At 34.8% G+C, this 16873-nt stretch overlaps 1 protein-coding gene across 10 annotated transcripts in view; it reads right to left on the reverse strand.

Annotated features, from left to right (window-relative positions):
• Positions 1-10068: 10068 nt before the first annotated feature.
• The window catches only part of SPEF2 (sperm flagellar and cilia associated 2), a 73153-nt gene continuing 66348 nt past the window's right edge, over positions 10069-16873 (reverse strand). For 6 of the 10 annotated variants that reach the window (XM_088155969.1, XM_088155966.1, XM_088155967.1 and 3 more), the window contains 3 exons: positions 15712-15900; positions 15461-15583; positions 10069-10419 (listed from right to left, as the gene is read on the reverse strand). In XM_088155969.1, the coding sequence (XP_088012095.1) occupies positions 10312-10419; positions 15461-15583; positions 15712-15900 (420 nt within the window). In that variant the 3' untranslated portion in view covers positions 10069-10311. Of the gene's footprint in view, positions 10420-15460; positions 15584-15711; positions 15901-16873 lie in introns of those variants that run through there. The other 4 variants (XM_088155970.1, XM_088155968.1, XM_088155974.1 and 1 more) reach the window with 3 other exon arrangements.

A 16873-nucleotide genomic window follows, 5' to 3' on the forward strand; every position in this document is an offset into this window, starting at 1 on the left:
TGTCTACACAAAGATAAGAATCTATGTGAAAAAATGAGAAAATTTACTAATTAATGCTATTGATTCTACATTTAAAAACCACACAAGACTTTGACAAGGAGGATGAAGAGGTCCTCCAGTGCTGCACTGGTCTGACAATTTGTATCTTTGCCATCTTTTCAGAAAGGAGAAAGAAAACTGACCTGATACGAAGTTTCCTGATGATATTCACTGTTTCAATGTTTTAAAATGGGTTAAATTAATATATTAAATTATTATATATTAAATATTATTATATTAAATTATTATATCTGAGTTGCTGCTGCCACAGCAATTAGTGAGGCAGTAATTTCATTTGTTTTGTCTATCTGGAAAGTTTGCAAAGCCCTTCACTTTTAAATAAACATGACAATCAATGTAATGCAGAGATCTTTTAACGACAGTAATGCGTGAGGACCTAAATTAGGTCAGTTTATGTTTGTGAGTTTGTTAGAAGTGCAGTCAAATTAGGTCAGCTCACAGTGTCCCGCTTAGTGAAATGTGGCTCTAGAGCAGGAGATGCAAAACCTTTCAAAACAATAACTGAGAAAGCCAGAGCAACCTGGGAGTACAACATCTTCTCTTTCAGGTCAGCATACCACATTTGGCTCTTATAAACAAACGTGAGAAAAAAATACACCTTTCCTCAGAAATGTGATTATGTATCTCCTCCTCCAATACAATTTACCTGTTTATTTCAATTATATGTCTGTCTGAATACAATTGCTTTATCAGACAGGTGAATATCATCCAGGAAATTCTACAATCTGTTCTCTGCACAGAAAGAAACCCCAGTAATAAAAAACTTGTATTTTCTTCTTAATTAATTCCACAAAAATATTCACTTTCTAAGTGTTTTTTTTTTTTTTTTATATTCATGCATTCTCTAACGAGAAACAATAAGATAACATATATTGACATTTGATTTTTAGTTATAGATTCTTCCCTCACTAAGACCTTAAACATGCCTTTGTTTTCCTAAATAATTTGTTTGCTATCTGTGCTTACGGGGTATTTACATTGCTTCATTGTTAATACCTCTTTGATAATACAATTCTACTAGAATAACATTGATTTGTCATCTTACAGCTGCTGCTTAACAGTATTAATTCCTTATCAATAATGCTGACACATAACATCTTTAGCTTATAAACAGAGGAATGCACTTCACTACAGAAAATGTGGCACTCCTTACATGAAGGCAAAGTATCTGATGTGCAAAACCTTTTCTGGTAATAGAAATTGACAAAACTTTTTTGCCAGTCATCCCCAAAACCTGCCTGGCCTTTGTAATGTGTATGCTGCTCTCAGCTTTGCTTAATAGTCTTTTCAAGAGCAGTAGTTTAACAGAGCCAGCTCCATTAAAACGTCAATGCAAAAATGTTATCTTGAAAATCTCTGACAAAATATTTCTAAAATACTGTGCAACTACTGCCAAAAATATCTAATTCTACTTGATTTAATGTATGTATTTGTAAATCTTTGTTATGGGAGTTGAGTTTGCAGTTCTAAATATAGAGCAGGTAACTGTTCAGAACTGGTATCAGCACTTATCTGTAGATTAAAAAGGACAAGTGAATCGATCTGAAAACCCAATTTACAATGCCTAACTCCATTTAACCACTTAGCCTGTTCTCCCACTCTGAGAGTGCTTACACCACTTATAAACATGCATAAATCTAACTTAGATGTGAGCTCAGTGTTTCATAACTAAGCCTCCAAGAGCTTTAATGCAATCAAGATCAGCTGCAAAACTCACCAGCAAAGAATTAAACATTAGTTTGCCTTCAAATGTTCTGTAATGAAATGCTAAGAATCATCTCAAAATACATTCCTGTATTTATAAACTAGACTTGTATGTGTCAACATCAAAAGTCACCATTGGGAATTAGTGAATTTAAGCTGCAGCTGCAAGATGCTTAATCAATCCTATTCTAGCTGTATTATTAGACAGGCATTAATCAATGAAGGAACATATGGTGTAACATAAATCCCTAAAATGGCACTTTTCCTGAATCCCCTCCAGCCCAAGCAGAGCATAACTGCTGTCAGTAGAATATTTTAAAGCAAATTGTATCCATATTCTGCATTTACTAATTTTCTAGGGGCATTTTTAAACCTTTGTAACATATTTGTTTAAAATTGGTCTTTTTTACTTTAAAAACACATAAGATATCTTTGTTAGCAACTTACTGGGGAGACAGACTAAAAGATGGGAGAAGAATTGCTAAAAGCTGATTTCTAGGTGGGCTTAACAGAACTGAAACTGCAAAGTCTGACCAGATACCTGGGATTCCAGAATGTGAACTCATTAATTCAGAGAAAAATCTGTACAGACATATGGGGAGAAGCATCAGAACTCTTTCTTTTTTTTCACTCTATAAAATAAAGATTAAGAAAACATGTGGTCAATTTATCTAGCTTCCACAAGAAAGAAAGCTTTTCAGCTTAGAACAAAAAGCATAACAAAGTCACTGGACCATGGAGTTGGAATTCAACCTGAACAAGAGTGGAATGTTTTCTAGAATTGAAGTGTTAAAATAAATCAGTGTCTGATGTCCTGAGTGCTCTTTCTCGTTGCAATTATAAATGAACACTTTACTAAAAACTGCCAAGAGTAATTACTAGGCTTTTTATTGAGAGTTTTGGGATGAAGTTTCTTGCAGTCAAGGGTCAGTCTCCAGATGTAAACTTGGGTTAGTTTAGAATCAGAATAAAACAGTCCATTGATTTCAGTTTCAGAGAGAAAAATTCACCTTATGAATATAAATACTCCAAAACAAACTCTTGATAGGAAACAGTCTTTGATTTTATCTGTGTACCAGCTCTTTTTTTTTTTTCTCTTTTTTGAGTTTGTCCTCATTTTGTTCCTTACCTTACCATTGTTTTTGTTGTTTGTATGTTCAGATGTGGGTAGTGGTAGAGAAGAGGAAACCTGTTTCTTACTTATAATTAATCTGTTTCTGAGAAGCCACCCTAGCCCTTCCTTTGCTCAGTTTTGGATCTTTTATGGAGTCTTGCATTTTAACTATTTGGGTTTACAATCAAGCAGGAGAAGAATGCAGTAAGAGAGATTTTTCTTTTTTTCCTTAGAACAAAATTGGAGAAGGATGAATTAAAACTAGAGTAGTTTGCTTAGGGAAAAAATAGAGCTGTGCTGATTGTTGAGTAACCTTTATAATTCAGATAATCAGAGGTGAGAATATGCCATTGGCTAAGCTTCAGAGTGCTCATTAAATTCAACCAATTTTAAAGGAAGTGGTGGGGGAGAAAAAAGCCAAATAGACTGAGGTACATGCTCATATATTTATTTTAAAGAAAATGCCAATTGTTGCTAAAAGTATTAAGCAGAAAATGTGAAGAATTTAGGAAAATTAGGAAAATAAGCTTCTATGGATTATTTGAGATGCTTTGGAAAAGAAGCTGAAACCACCTATTTCCTGCTCTGTTTGCCAATGGTAGAGAAGAAAAGGGACTTTTTTTGAAAAACTGTATTTTGTCTCCTAAGGATGTATGTATGCTGCAGAAAAATTGCCAGCCTTTGATTGTTTTAGCAAGATTACAGTGTCTAAACTAGGTCAATAAGCTGCAGTCAGTTGTGACACTTGTGTATTACATTTGACTTGACTAGGCTTCATCTTAGGCCCAGTTCTCTTCAACATCTCCATAAATGACTTGGATAGAGGACTCAGAGGGATATTAAGTAAGTTTGCAAATTTTACAAAACTGGGAGGAGCTGTTGACTCCCTGGAAGGCAGAGAGGCCTCGCAGAGAAATTTAACAAATCCGAGAGATGTGCAACCACCAACCACATGGAGTTCAGCAAGGGGAAGTGTTGGCTTCTGCATCTGGGAGGGGACAACCCTGGATGTGCAGACAGGGGAAGAGGCTGGAAAGCAGCACTGCTGAAAGAGATCTTGGGGTTCTGGTCCATGGCAAGTTGAACAAGAGCCAGCAGTGCCCGGGCAGCCAGGAGGGCCAACCCTGTCCTGGGGACATCAGGCACAGCATCACCAGCCAGGCAAGGGAGGGGATTGTCCTGCTCTGCTCTGCTCTGCACTGGGGCAGCCTCACCTCCAGTGCTGGGGGCAGCTCTGGGGGCCACAGTGTAAGAAAGGCATGAAACCATTAGAGAGTGTCCAAAGGGGGCAGCGAGGATGGTGAAGGGTCAGGAGGAGAAGCCGTGTGAGGAGTGGCTGAGACTGAGGGGAGACCTCACTGCAGTTACAGCTCCATGGGGGAAGCAAAGGGGCAGGCACTGAGCTCTGCTCTGTGGTGACAGTGACAGGATCCAAGGGAATGGCCTGAAATTGTGTCAGGGGAGATTTAGGCTGGATATCAGGAAAGAGTGTTTTCACACAGAGGGCGGCTGGGCACTGGAACAGGCTCCCCAGGCCAGTGGTCACAGCACAGCCTGACAGAGCTCAAAATGTTTGGACAATGCTCTCAGGCACGTGGTGTGACTCTTGGGGTGTTCTGTGCAGGGCCAGGAGTTGGACTTTGATGACCCCTGTGGATCTCTTCCAATTCAGGATATTCTGTTAGAAGTAACCTTATTTCAGAACTCTAACCACAAGATCTTACTTCTTCTCTTTTAGGCTTGCTCCCATAAACAATGTAAATGACATATATTAAGGTTTTGCTAGTAGTCATTACCAGGTTAAAGAGGAAAACATAATGCTAAATCAATTGCAACATATACTATCTGTCAGTTGTTACAATATTGTAAGGTTGTGTTTTATGTTTAATTGAGGCCTGAGTATATTGAACCTTGAGTTCCACGAGATTTCAGCACATGCAGTTTTTAAAGTACTGGAAATATTGATCTTTGTACATGCTGTTACTTCCATTAACAAATTAAAAATGCCCAATGAAAATCCTACACTGACATAACTAAATATTATTTATCTAAAAGTAGTAACTTTCATCTAAAAGTAGTAACAAGGATGAACCTTCTACTAAACTTACTTTATCAGAGCTACAGTATATGTGAAATTCTGCAGTGGGTCAGATTTTCAGTTCAACAGTTATAACTTTGCACATAAAAAAAAAATTAAAAAATCATCTTGAACACTGTATGTCATTTGCTGAAAAAGCAGCAATTCATGGTTAACCAGGATGAAATTAAACTTCCTCACATGAAAATGTCATCCTATCTGTAATTAAGCAAGAAAAGCTTTAGCTTTCTCTATGTATGGATGTATTTATATATATATGTCTATATATGTGTGTACCTATATATAGATATATGTATTTATAGATGTGTGCATATATATATATAATATGTACAAAGAAAAGGTGAGCCTCTGTCGTGATAAAAGTGAGGAAAAGTGAGGGTTTTACCTAATTGAAACCATTAATTGTGCATGGGCACACTTTTTATTCCTGACAGGTACTGCTGCTACTACTTCTCCTTTTTAATTAACATGTACAACATTCACAGTGCAAGATAAGTACAAGTTTTTCACGAAGTACAGACAACCACTTTTGTTACATTAATGTAGCACGGTCATGAGCTAGAAGCTTGTCAAGCCTTTTTGCTTGATATTATTGTTATCATTCGATAAGTCAAAGCTGTGCTCTTATGAAGTCTAAGGATGTCCAAAGCATTGCCCCTGAGGCCAAGAATTTGAGAAATCTTGAAGTCTTGGATGCAAGTGAGAAGCATCCTAAATGTAACTGTTGATGTCTTCCTGGTATTGGGAAGTCCAGAACTCTTGTCATCACTGTAAACATGAGTGCTAATTGCATGAGGGTAATGACTTTTCTCCATCTACTGCAAGCTGTGCTCCTGTTAACACATGCCAAGATTGCTCTTGCTGCCAGGGCACACTGCTGGCTCATGTTCAGCTTGCTGTCCACCAACATCCCCAAGCTCTTTTCAGCACAGCTGCTCCTCAGCAGTTATCATTATGAGAGGCTATCCGTCCCAGAGGGGCTACCTTTTGCAGCTTCCTTCTTGAATTTGCAGGGATGTTCTTTGATGAGATGTTGAACTGCAGAATTTTCGTTGCACATTTTATTTAAAATAAACTTTAAAGAAAGTAGTTGCTTTCCCACTCGCTACTCACCAAGGATATTTACTTTATTTATTTTACTGGGAAGTAACTTCAATTGCTTTTCTGCTTACAAATAAGCATATTTGTTACAGAATCTGTTAAAGGTAATAAAAGCAGTAACAACCCAATTATATTTTACTGATAAAGTGAACAATAAAATAGCTTCTGAAATGGTCTGATTGATGTTGATTTAATTTCATAACTATAACATTGCAAAGAAGTTTGTGCAGTGTGCTTGATTTTCAGATTGCCTTTATCACTCTGTACTTCAGTGATTTGGAGAGGTTCCCTTAAGCTGTCTTCACACACTTAGAAATTTCAGCAGAGCTAAGAGGCTTTTCACAAAACAGCTGGCTTCTCTTTTAAAGAATAAAAAAAGAAAGCATGTCTGAACCTCATGCTCAGTGGAAATTTTGAGGTAAGGACCACAGAGCAGATTGAGGAACTTCTTTTGCTATTATGGTGACAGTGTGACATCACTCAGCCATTTTAAAGCAAAAACAAAACAAAACAAAACAAAACAAAACAAACAAAACATAACTTTCTTTTAAAGTGTTCTGGTTACTTGCAAAATTTTGAATCTTCCTCTACCAGACTTTGCTTTCTGAGGAACAAATCTGGATGTATTATACCTATATAAAGGAATGGATCATAACCCTGAAACAGACTAATATGGAGCCTGAGTTCTGTACAGAATGAAATGCTGAGATTGATTTATGCTGGGAGATTTTATACACATTAATAAAAGTACAGAAACCATCCTAATTCAGCAGCATCTTTTGGTTTGTATTTTTTTTTAAAGAAAATTTTTGCAGGGATGGAATATGAGTAATTTAAATTATTATGAGAGTATTGATAACATAAGCTTCATTGCATATTTTCTAAAGCAAACCATCCAAGGCATTGTCCAAGCAGCATAGACAAGAATATCTGACATAAGTGAAGTTAAGGAGTAAATAAAACATTAAAAGACAGCAGGCTGTGAAAACAGGATTGAGCATGTTGCATACAATTAACTGAAAGCCAAACTAGCCTTTCAGGTTCAGTTTTTAACTCTGTATGTTAATAACACATGGGCAGTTACTTTTTCTTTTAGTTCCTGTCTTTTGAGACACAAACTGTGTCTCAAAGAATTATGTATCTGGATTTTACAATTCTCTGACGAGGAAATGGGCTTGTTTAGCTAGTTGCTTCAACAGTTCATGTACTTCTTATTAAAAATCTATTTATTATTTTGAAGCCAAGGGTTCCAGCCATTGAATCTAGATGGTGTCTACCAGAATGAAGATGGGTTCTTGTAAAAATGATATTTGAAACCCCATTACATTTTCCTTTGGTGAAATAAAGAGACCAAGTTCCTTGTACTTCCTTATACAAAACATGATTTCCTACCATTCTTGACGTTATTCTCTTGAATATTTTCTAGTTTCAACTATCCTGATTGAAGTGTACCTATAAAAGCTGAACATGATTTAACTGTAACTCTCCTGCTACATCTGAATGCAAAACTACTCAGCATTCCCCCTTCATAAAAACAAGGACCTCTTTCATGTCTGGGTCACAGCTGGGCTGGGAACTCAAAATCTCTTGAAAAACTCTCCTGATACTTAGCTATACTCAACTAGTAACTGTTGAAAAAATACATTGCAATTGTCAGGGCATACATTCTTTACTTTGTAAATTATACCTTTACTTCCTCATAGAGGAGTACGTGCTCACTGCATGAAGCTTGGCACTTCACACAACCTACTTCACTTCTTACTATTTTACACTGCTGCAATCTGCACATTTCAGACATTATCAGTAATGATTTTATGTCCCATTCTGGGTCACAGATAAAATATATCAACAGTGTATAAGAAAGGAGGAATACTTGAAGAATCTTACCTAAATAGCAATTTATAATTTCCAGTAGCTGAAGCTTCTTACTTCACTCAGGTTTATGAACTGTAGGGAAGGCTTTTTGAAAATAATATATTTTTTATTTTCTCATGGAGATCTCCAGTACGCAAAATCAGAGTTAAACACTTAGTATTTAAAGCTGGTTTTTAATTAGAAATTAAATGGAACAAAAGAAACAATTGAAAGATTATGAAATATGCAAAAGGCAGAGAAGTAAATTGCAATTCTTTTCTATTCATATAATATTTTAATATGGAGTAAAAAGCCAAATTCTTGTGTGAATATATACATGTTATGTTTAAAAAATATTGGGGATGGAACTGACCAAATTGTATATGTTATGCGAAGAAATTATTCTGGTAAAAAGAGTAATTTATATGCATATCATAGTCTGTTGTCACATGTAAATCATAAAGTCTGTTGTCACATGTAAAACAAGGATGTTGAGGTTTTAGCATGGTTTGTGGGGACACAACAAAATTACATTTGTTTCTGTGCTGGTGGTTAGCACAAAATATGTAGACTGAAGAGACATTAACATTTTTTTCCTGAAGTGGTAAGATGACTGGGTTCTATTCTGAGATTCATATATCACATATAGATTCATATATCACATAGCTTTGATCTGCTACCCCTAGACTTTCCATTCAAAATGTGACTGTCTTTACTCAACAAAGAAATAAACCTGCCATTATTGACATCAGGTTCTAAAAATCTGCAAAAAAATTTACTGCCAGATAAATTTATTTATCTGGTCTCTTTGTTTTTTCTAACCATTCCTCTTTTTTTTATATGCTGCTATTGCTTTCTTGATACAGAATTGCTTTATAACTCACAAAGGCAATCTAGAAACCTCAAAAGGAACATCATCATATGTGGATACTATACTGTTTCATGCATACTTGTCTAAAAATAATAAAGATATATTAAAAAGAAAATATATTCTGTGCAGATAGCATTCTCAGCAAAGAGTGAATTTTTGTTGTTCCCTATGGGCTATATGACTTCGATGGGATTATTTTTATTCTTAAAGAACATGTTCAAATACTTCGCTGAATCACACCAGGGAAAAGAACCTTCCAACATTTTGTGCAATTTTTATGAAGGTAATGATGAATACAGAAAAAATATACCCCAGAATGAAGGAGCAGTGTTCAGATACAAGCTACTAAGACAGTGTAGAATGTCGAAGGTTTGCTAATATCTTGGGCAGCTGACAGACTAAAAATTAGACCCTACACTGAGTTCTGATAATCACAGTTACCAGTTTCCTATGTTTCGTCTTCAAAAAACTTGACACTGTAGATCAGAGGAATACCAGAATACCACTAAAAACTGAGATTTTTTTATGCATTTCTATTTTCAAATCCAGGGGAATTATTTACAAAGAGTGTTCTGAAATGTATGTCACTAAGATCCATGAAAAAATAGTTCCTATCAACTTACAGTCAGCCATCTAGACACAAGAGAATGGAGAAATTGGATAAAACTGCATTTAAACACAAAGATCCTGTTATCCAGGAAAAACAGTAAGACTCAGACCTCCTATAGAGAAAGAAACATCCACTTCAGCTGTAAGGAAGGAGAATGTTTGACCAAGACTCTGCTTAATCTGCTGCAGAAGTCAACATTCTCTAGGTATCATGGCCTGCCATAAATATTTTTAGAGAAGGACCTATCACACATGAAAATCTGCAGCATGTGTCTGGAGTATATGGTGCCCTTGAATGCACTGTGTCAATAAAAAAAGGACAGGCAGGTCTTTAGTAGGTGGCAGAGTTGAGATCTACTGCAAGGTTAGAAATAGAAAGGTTCAATGGCAAAGATTTGTCATCTCCATTGTCAATAAACACTGTTTTCATGAACATGATGCCCAGTTTATCCTGGTCTTAGAGAAAATACTGCTTGCATTTATTTTATTAGCTAGAAATTGCAATATGTTTTAAAAGATTAATTGATTACAGCATTTAATTAATTAATTAATAAACTGTACATATTAGAAAAGCTGAATATATATCTTAGTGCATTTAGAAGAATTGGACATATTCTTTTTTTAACAAAATGTTAATGAAGACAATACCATCTCTACTTAAGTTCAGAAATTGGTTTAATTTTATTTAGAAATATCATCAGACTATTTAAGATGAGCAAATCATAAATTTCCCTATTGGTGGTTTTGGTTTTGGTTTTTTTTTTAATTTAAAGTAACAGAAAATATGTAGTTGGAATATGGGATTTTGCTCTTGCAACAATAAACAAAAAACCTTTCTCATGGAAGAGAGGACTGAACCTCTAAGACACATTTCTTACAGATTTTGAGAAAAAAGATTTATTAATGTTCTCGAACAATAATTTTTTCTACATTGATGTCTTCACATGTGTTTTGTTCCCCATCGGTTGATTGTGCTTCTTTGGATTTTTGGAGAAAGACTTTAAGATCCTATGAAAAGAAAAAAGAAATATTAAAAGTAATTTCATGTTACAGGCTGAAGACTGCAGTAATAACACCTTAGAACTTACAGTAATAACACCTGTCTATCCATGGGGTGAGCTCTCCACTGACTAGATAATGGTGAAAAACTAACTTCAGTGGAGGTAGATTACACATTCCCCATGCTACAGACAATGTCTTCCAGCAGGGCACTGAAACTCATTCAGCTGAGGTGCTATAATATCACTGAGATTATGTTTTCGTGTTATCCACAGGACTTCACTGCCTTTGGTGGTTTTACAAAACAACACTGTGTTAAAATGTGACTCTTAAACAGAGATCTTAAACATCAGCTTAATAATATTGGTAAAGAGAGGGATCAAGACTGTTTAAACCAGTAAATGTTATTCAGAACATACAAAGACAAGTTCTTCAATTAAGGTTGTTTTTTTAATATGTCATATTTCAGACGGAACTTTAACAAAAATTCCAGGAAATAGTATAAAAGAAAATAAGTTACTAACACTTCAAATAATATATATCCTCAGTAGGTTAATTTTGTGCTTAGTTCTTTATAATATATTGTCTGATTTGTTAATTTTCAATAATTTGGTATTAGCAGAATCTTCTCCATTTCCCATTTCAGTAATACTATCCATTATGTTATGTGTAAGTAGGATGAACAAGGGATTTCTGTTTTAAAATCATAACATGCTGAGCATTGAATACAAACATAAATATCTAACTTTCTAGCATTTTCTGATAATGTCAGAATACACATTTTTTCCTTTAGGAGAATAATCAGCAGTCAGATTTTTTACATATATGTAGTTTTTTTATATACATGTAGTTCAATATATATTTTGTGCATATTTTGAAGATACAGCCTCTTTCCAAAAGCAGGTACTGCCTATATGTAATGATACCTCATAAACTTGCAAAATATCAGAAGCATTTCAGTGAATTCAGAACTATGCTAAAAAAACAATATTACCAGTCCATGGTTTTAGAAGTTTGCACCAATATTTATCTTTGACTCTAGGAAACACTCCACTATCAGAGGGCATTTTTCAGCAAATTGAGTCAGAAAAATAGTTTAAATCCTGGTTCACTAAAAATAAATGCAGTACTAAATACTGTAAAAAAACTGGAGATAGAGTGCTCCAACAGTTTTACTGTCCATCTTTAATGAAGGAAACTTTTTTTTTACATTAACACATATTTATATTTCTTTAATATAAGAAACAACATCTTTTATGTACATTAAATTTTCTAAGATTATTTAGAGATGGGATACATGATCAAGAGAAGCATAACATAGGTCTCTTTTTTAAATGAGGTACTTAAACACTGAGTTAGATTTTCCTTTTCTTGTACACTGGGACATTTAAACCACCACATGAAAAAAGCTTCTCAAGTTTCATAAGTATTACAGTTACAGCTTATGACTAGACAGTGATTCAGCAGTGCTTTTTTTTCCTGTCAAAACCTTGATACATGGTCCACTTCATAAGATGCATTTAATATAATCTGTATGAACTGTCCCTATGACAAGAAGATCTTTTACTTTGTGAAATGATACATGGAGTTCTGAATGTTTGTTGTGTAATATTAAATGGCTGCTGTGGGTATAAACAGATTTTGTAATAGCTCTTCAACATACTAATAAATGTTTTTTCGCAAAGGCATGTTAACTATACATTAATAGAAATCTTGCTTCAGTGGAACTCCTATCTGAAAGAATAGCTGAATTATGTTACTGAAATGATTAACAGAATGAACAACAGTAACAGCAGTAACCATATGACAATTTAGATGGAACAAGCATAATGCAAGGACCTGTGCTAAATATATTCAAAACATAAACACATAGAAATATGATGTGATATCCCTCTTGTCAAAAACGGGGCTTTGTTAAAAGGGCTATTCAGGATTTAAGAGCAGAATAAGAAATGTAACACAATTTATCCAATGCATAATATTTTTCAAATTATTAAACTGAATGTTAATTATCAAACTACCTTATCTTCAGTAATTATAAGATAACAATTACTGCATTAAACATTAAGAATTATAGAAGCAGAATATATCCCAGACGCTTTTTTTACACAATCAAAATGAAGAATTATTAAAATATGGGGTTGTTTCTCTATTACCACATCTGTGACAGTCTGAGAACAGACAGCAAAAATTTTAACAATAAACAATGAGGGCTACAGAAAATCCTTTAACTGACCAAATCAAATAGATGAACACACACAGTGGAAAAACCAGACTGCTTGCTTCTCCCATCTGAATCAGCTGGTCTAAAAAAAATCCTATCTCATTTATTATTAAAGTTATTTAAAGAAAATTTAATTGAGCATGTAATGAAGTGTCTTCTTAAACATACACATGTCATCTGCTTATTCTCAAGGAATAAATTTCATCTGATAAGTGAAAAAAATGTGTTGACAATGGCAAACACTTGAAAGTTCTAGTTAAGACTAGAAAATCTTGTAATCAGAACAGAAAGGACAAGAGAAAAAGTAATAGAATTTCTGGGCATATTAGTTTGTAGACATTTGTACTAAGGCTGACAGAAAGGTCACCATCATGTTGCCAGCCCACTAGCAGAGAAAACAAAATTCCTGCAGAAGACAATATATCTTACATGGAAAAAATATTATTTTGAGATATGACAGAAAATAATGATTGAAATTGAACAGCTTATCAAGATCCAAAACAATCAGGTATCCTAACTTAAATCTGAAAACTTGTAAGCTAGATATTCCTTTTACAGTTTTCAAAAACATTGTACTTTCTGCTGTTTATGACTGCATTAGTAAAAACATTTTAACTTTTAGAAACCACACCCTGACTTGCTATATTTATCTAGTAAAAGATCTCAAAATAACAGCACTGTGGTTGACTTTCATTTTTATAGACATGTCTGAGGAGAATTTCTGCAAAAATAATTTATGCTAAAAATAATGTCTTGAAAAGAAAAAAGTTCACCTGTTCCCCAAATAGGGAATTGATACGGGAAAAATCTTCCAGGAGTCTGTATGCAATAGACCAGAATTGTAACATACTTAAAACAATGGCTCCTGGGTCTCTATGCCTGCTTGCTGGTGAACATAACACTTTTTTTGTAAACCTGAGTGTTGCTTTAATGCATAAAACAAAAGTCTGTGTTTAACAGTACAGTCAAGGAATGAAATAGCCTGGGTTTAAGTACAGAAATCATAGTATCATATTTGAGTTACAGTCAGTATAAGCCTTTTTAAGAGGAAATTTTAAGTATTACAAATGAGAACTGAAGCTCTGCATCAACTAAATGTTGAGTCAGTAGATACAGGCATCAACAGAACCTGCCAAATAAGTGGGAGAATGTCTCATTTAAATGGAATGATACCAATATATAACCAAGATGTGGGAACTCCTCTGGGCTGTGTCCAGGCTAGAACTGAAACCCTCAGCTACTGCCAAGATTCATATACTATCTTACAGCTTTTTTCATAGACTGACAATTTTTATACCTGAACTGCTCTGAAAATATCTTACCAGACAGAAATAATACAGGTAATTGATGGTAGTTAATACAATTTAAACATGCACTACAATCTACTCTTTAAGGCATGTAACAAAGTTCCCCCTAAAAATGGTGAAGGAAAATTAGACATTTTAATAAAGAATAGATAGGGTGCATTTGATTTTCAGCTATTGGCCAGTGTGAAAACGTTTTAAAAAAAGTGCCTGTAAATTGCCCAGCACATAGATATGGCTTTAATCAATTAACACCCTAATTAAGGGTTTTTTTAGGTTTCATCACATTTGGTCTTCATGACGAGGCTGTATCATATTAAATGCTACAAAGTCAGTGAGCGTTTGTGTAAACAACAGTTCTTGAGGTGGAATACATCCAGAGAGCTGGTTTAAAAAATGCTTTGTCTACAAGAAATTCAGTGAGATTGGAAAAAAATCAAATTAGAAAATGCAGTATTCAATTAAATTAAAAGAGTCAAGAAGAAAGAATGGGGAAGGGAGGAATGACTTAATATTGCGTGGCATCTGTCTTCCCAAATTGACTGAGACATCAATATAGGCAGGATGAACACGCATGGATAGTTATAATATTTAATTGTATTGTCTTGTCTTTGTCTTACATTTTCCTGTCACTTTCTACTGTACCAAATGGATTTTTAACCCTCACTTTTACTGAGTAAATATATTCTTTTATTATTATATTTTATCTTTTACTAACAATGATTATGAGTGATAGAATAAATGCTGGGCAATTCACATCCCACAAGTGAGGAATATAATTAAGAAATAGCAAGTTACTCCTAAACTATCATCTATCTTATTCAGATTTACATTTTGTGGGACACTATGGGAGTGATCATTTAAAACTTGTGAAGACTGTTTACATTTGCTGTGGGATATGCACATGCAAGCATCCTCTCATCTTACCATGGTATTTTCTTACACCCTGTATATCAAGTGATTTTTGCCATAGTTAGATACTTTAAATAGAGTGATTCTCTGGCCCAAACATGCCGTTTGTGCAACTGTTTTAATGCATGTTTAAACATAGGTGCAGGCAGCAGGGAAGCCCTAGAGAATGGGAGGGAAGAACACTTGGACTTGTACTGCCTCTGTATGCCCTTTCCTGCTGCCTGGCTGGCCCGGGATGGGGAATGGGCTCTACCATATATCCTACAGTGTCCTGCAGTATGATCCTGTTGGGAGGATAATTCAACCAGACTCCTTGCTATGGACAGGAAGAAAGACAAAACCTCATCAGACAAGGCAGTGGAAAACCTGTAGGCAGTTCCAGGCCAGCAAGACTTGTACAAAGACAGGTCAGAAAGCAGTTCAGTCTTTGATGGATGGAATTGTTACAGAAAACAAAAAAACCTGATCTACCCTACAGCAGCTGGGCTGTATAGCTGATCTACATTGAAAATTGGCAGTATTTACATTAATTACATGTGCATTTCTGGGATAATGCAAACTTAAGCATGTGTGCTTACAAAGTCTTCATGTCCCAGACAGGAATACTTACAGGAAGTTTGTATTCTTGGCATGTATTGATCAAATCTTCCATGAAAGGATGCTTCAAAAGGAGTTCAACTGAAATGGGTGTCAGATCTTCAGCATTTAATTCTTGGTACATCTTGATGAAATTCTTTAAGTAAAAATAATACATTGTAAATTTATTGTAAAAGAAAAAAAATTGTGGAGAAGCAAAGATCACAGCATTTTTTTTAACATATGATGCAAGCCACAAAACCATCCTTGAATCAATCTACCTACTTTAGCATAGCTGTCTGCCTTCTCCAGACAGCTAAATCTATGATAATCTTCATCTTTACTTCCTCCAGTATGAAATACTTTGAGTAGAGATGCCACTGAAATCATTCCTTCACCTGTGTAATTCAAGACTTCTTTTTTATCCTCTGTTAAAGAATTTTCATTTGACAGTATTTTGGGGCTTGAAGAATCCTAAAAATGTAGGCAGAGGTATTATACTTGGGGATAAACAGTCTGTCAGCAGAGGATCTGTTTCTGTCAAACACCATTAAGGACCAATTAATTACAGTTCCAAACTTCAGTTCTTCAAGTCATCAACTCACATAAAATTATCTACTGCACCATAGGATGGAGGAATAAATCCTGACAGTCCAGAAATATCCATAATGTTGGCATTACCAGAATCGAATAGACAGCTTTTTCCAGGAATGTGGCCAACATTGCACAGAAAAACTAATTTTTCTCAGAGCAACAAAACATAAACATATTTAATAGTTACAAACTACAATACCAAGAACTTTGTGCTTATTTAAGGAGTAAACTTGGTAATTCTGGATGTTCACATTAAAAAAAGAGCATGAATTTTCTAATCCAAACCTAGTCACTGCAAGAACTCTGTTTTGGCCAAAAGTTAACCAGCTCTCCACAAAAATAGTTATTTTCTAGTTTAAGCAGAAAATTTCAGTTTACTTTAAGGAAGCAATTAGGTAATTTTGTGGCAATATTAGAGCTGGTCAAAGACAAAAAACACCCCAAAAACTAAACAAAAAACCTGCTGCAGAGATTTGTGAACACTAAGACAAGAAAGGTGAACAGTGCTTTGATTAGATTGCGTCACAGTGTTGACTAACCACTAGCAACACGAAATGTGATTTCTTTCTAAAAACCATTTCTTTCCTCATTAGGAGGGAGGGACTGCTGAGATTCAGTCACACTTGTGCTACATGCCTTGGGCCTTAATACATTCCACTTTGAGCACAGGAGTAGAGTCATTTACATTCTTTTTAACACACAGTAATCAAGATTACAGAAATATCAGCACTGAAGTTCTTCAGTCTCGCATTGCATTGCTTACACTGAGCTATAAGACCTACACAATTAATAATAACATTATTTAGACTTAAAATGAATTAAGTAAGAGAAGTCTCAAGAATATGTTTGTCTG

This window comes from Sturnus vulgaris, chromosome Z (genome assembly GCF_052056855.1).
Source record: "Sturnus vulgaris isolate bStuVul1 chromosome Z, bStuVul1.hap1, whole genome shotgun sequence".
NCBI classification, from domain to species: Eukaryota; Metazoa; Chordata; class Aves; order Passeriformes; family Sturnidae; genus Sturnus; species Sturnus vulgaris.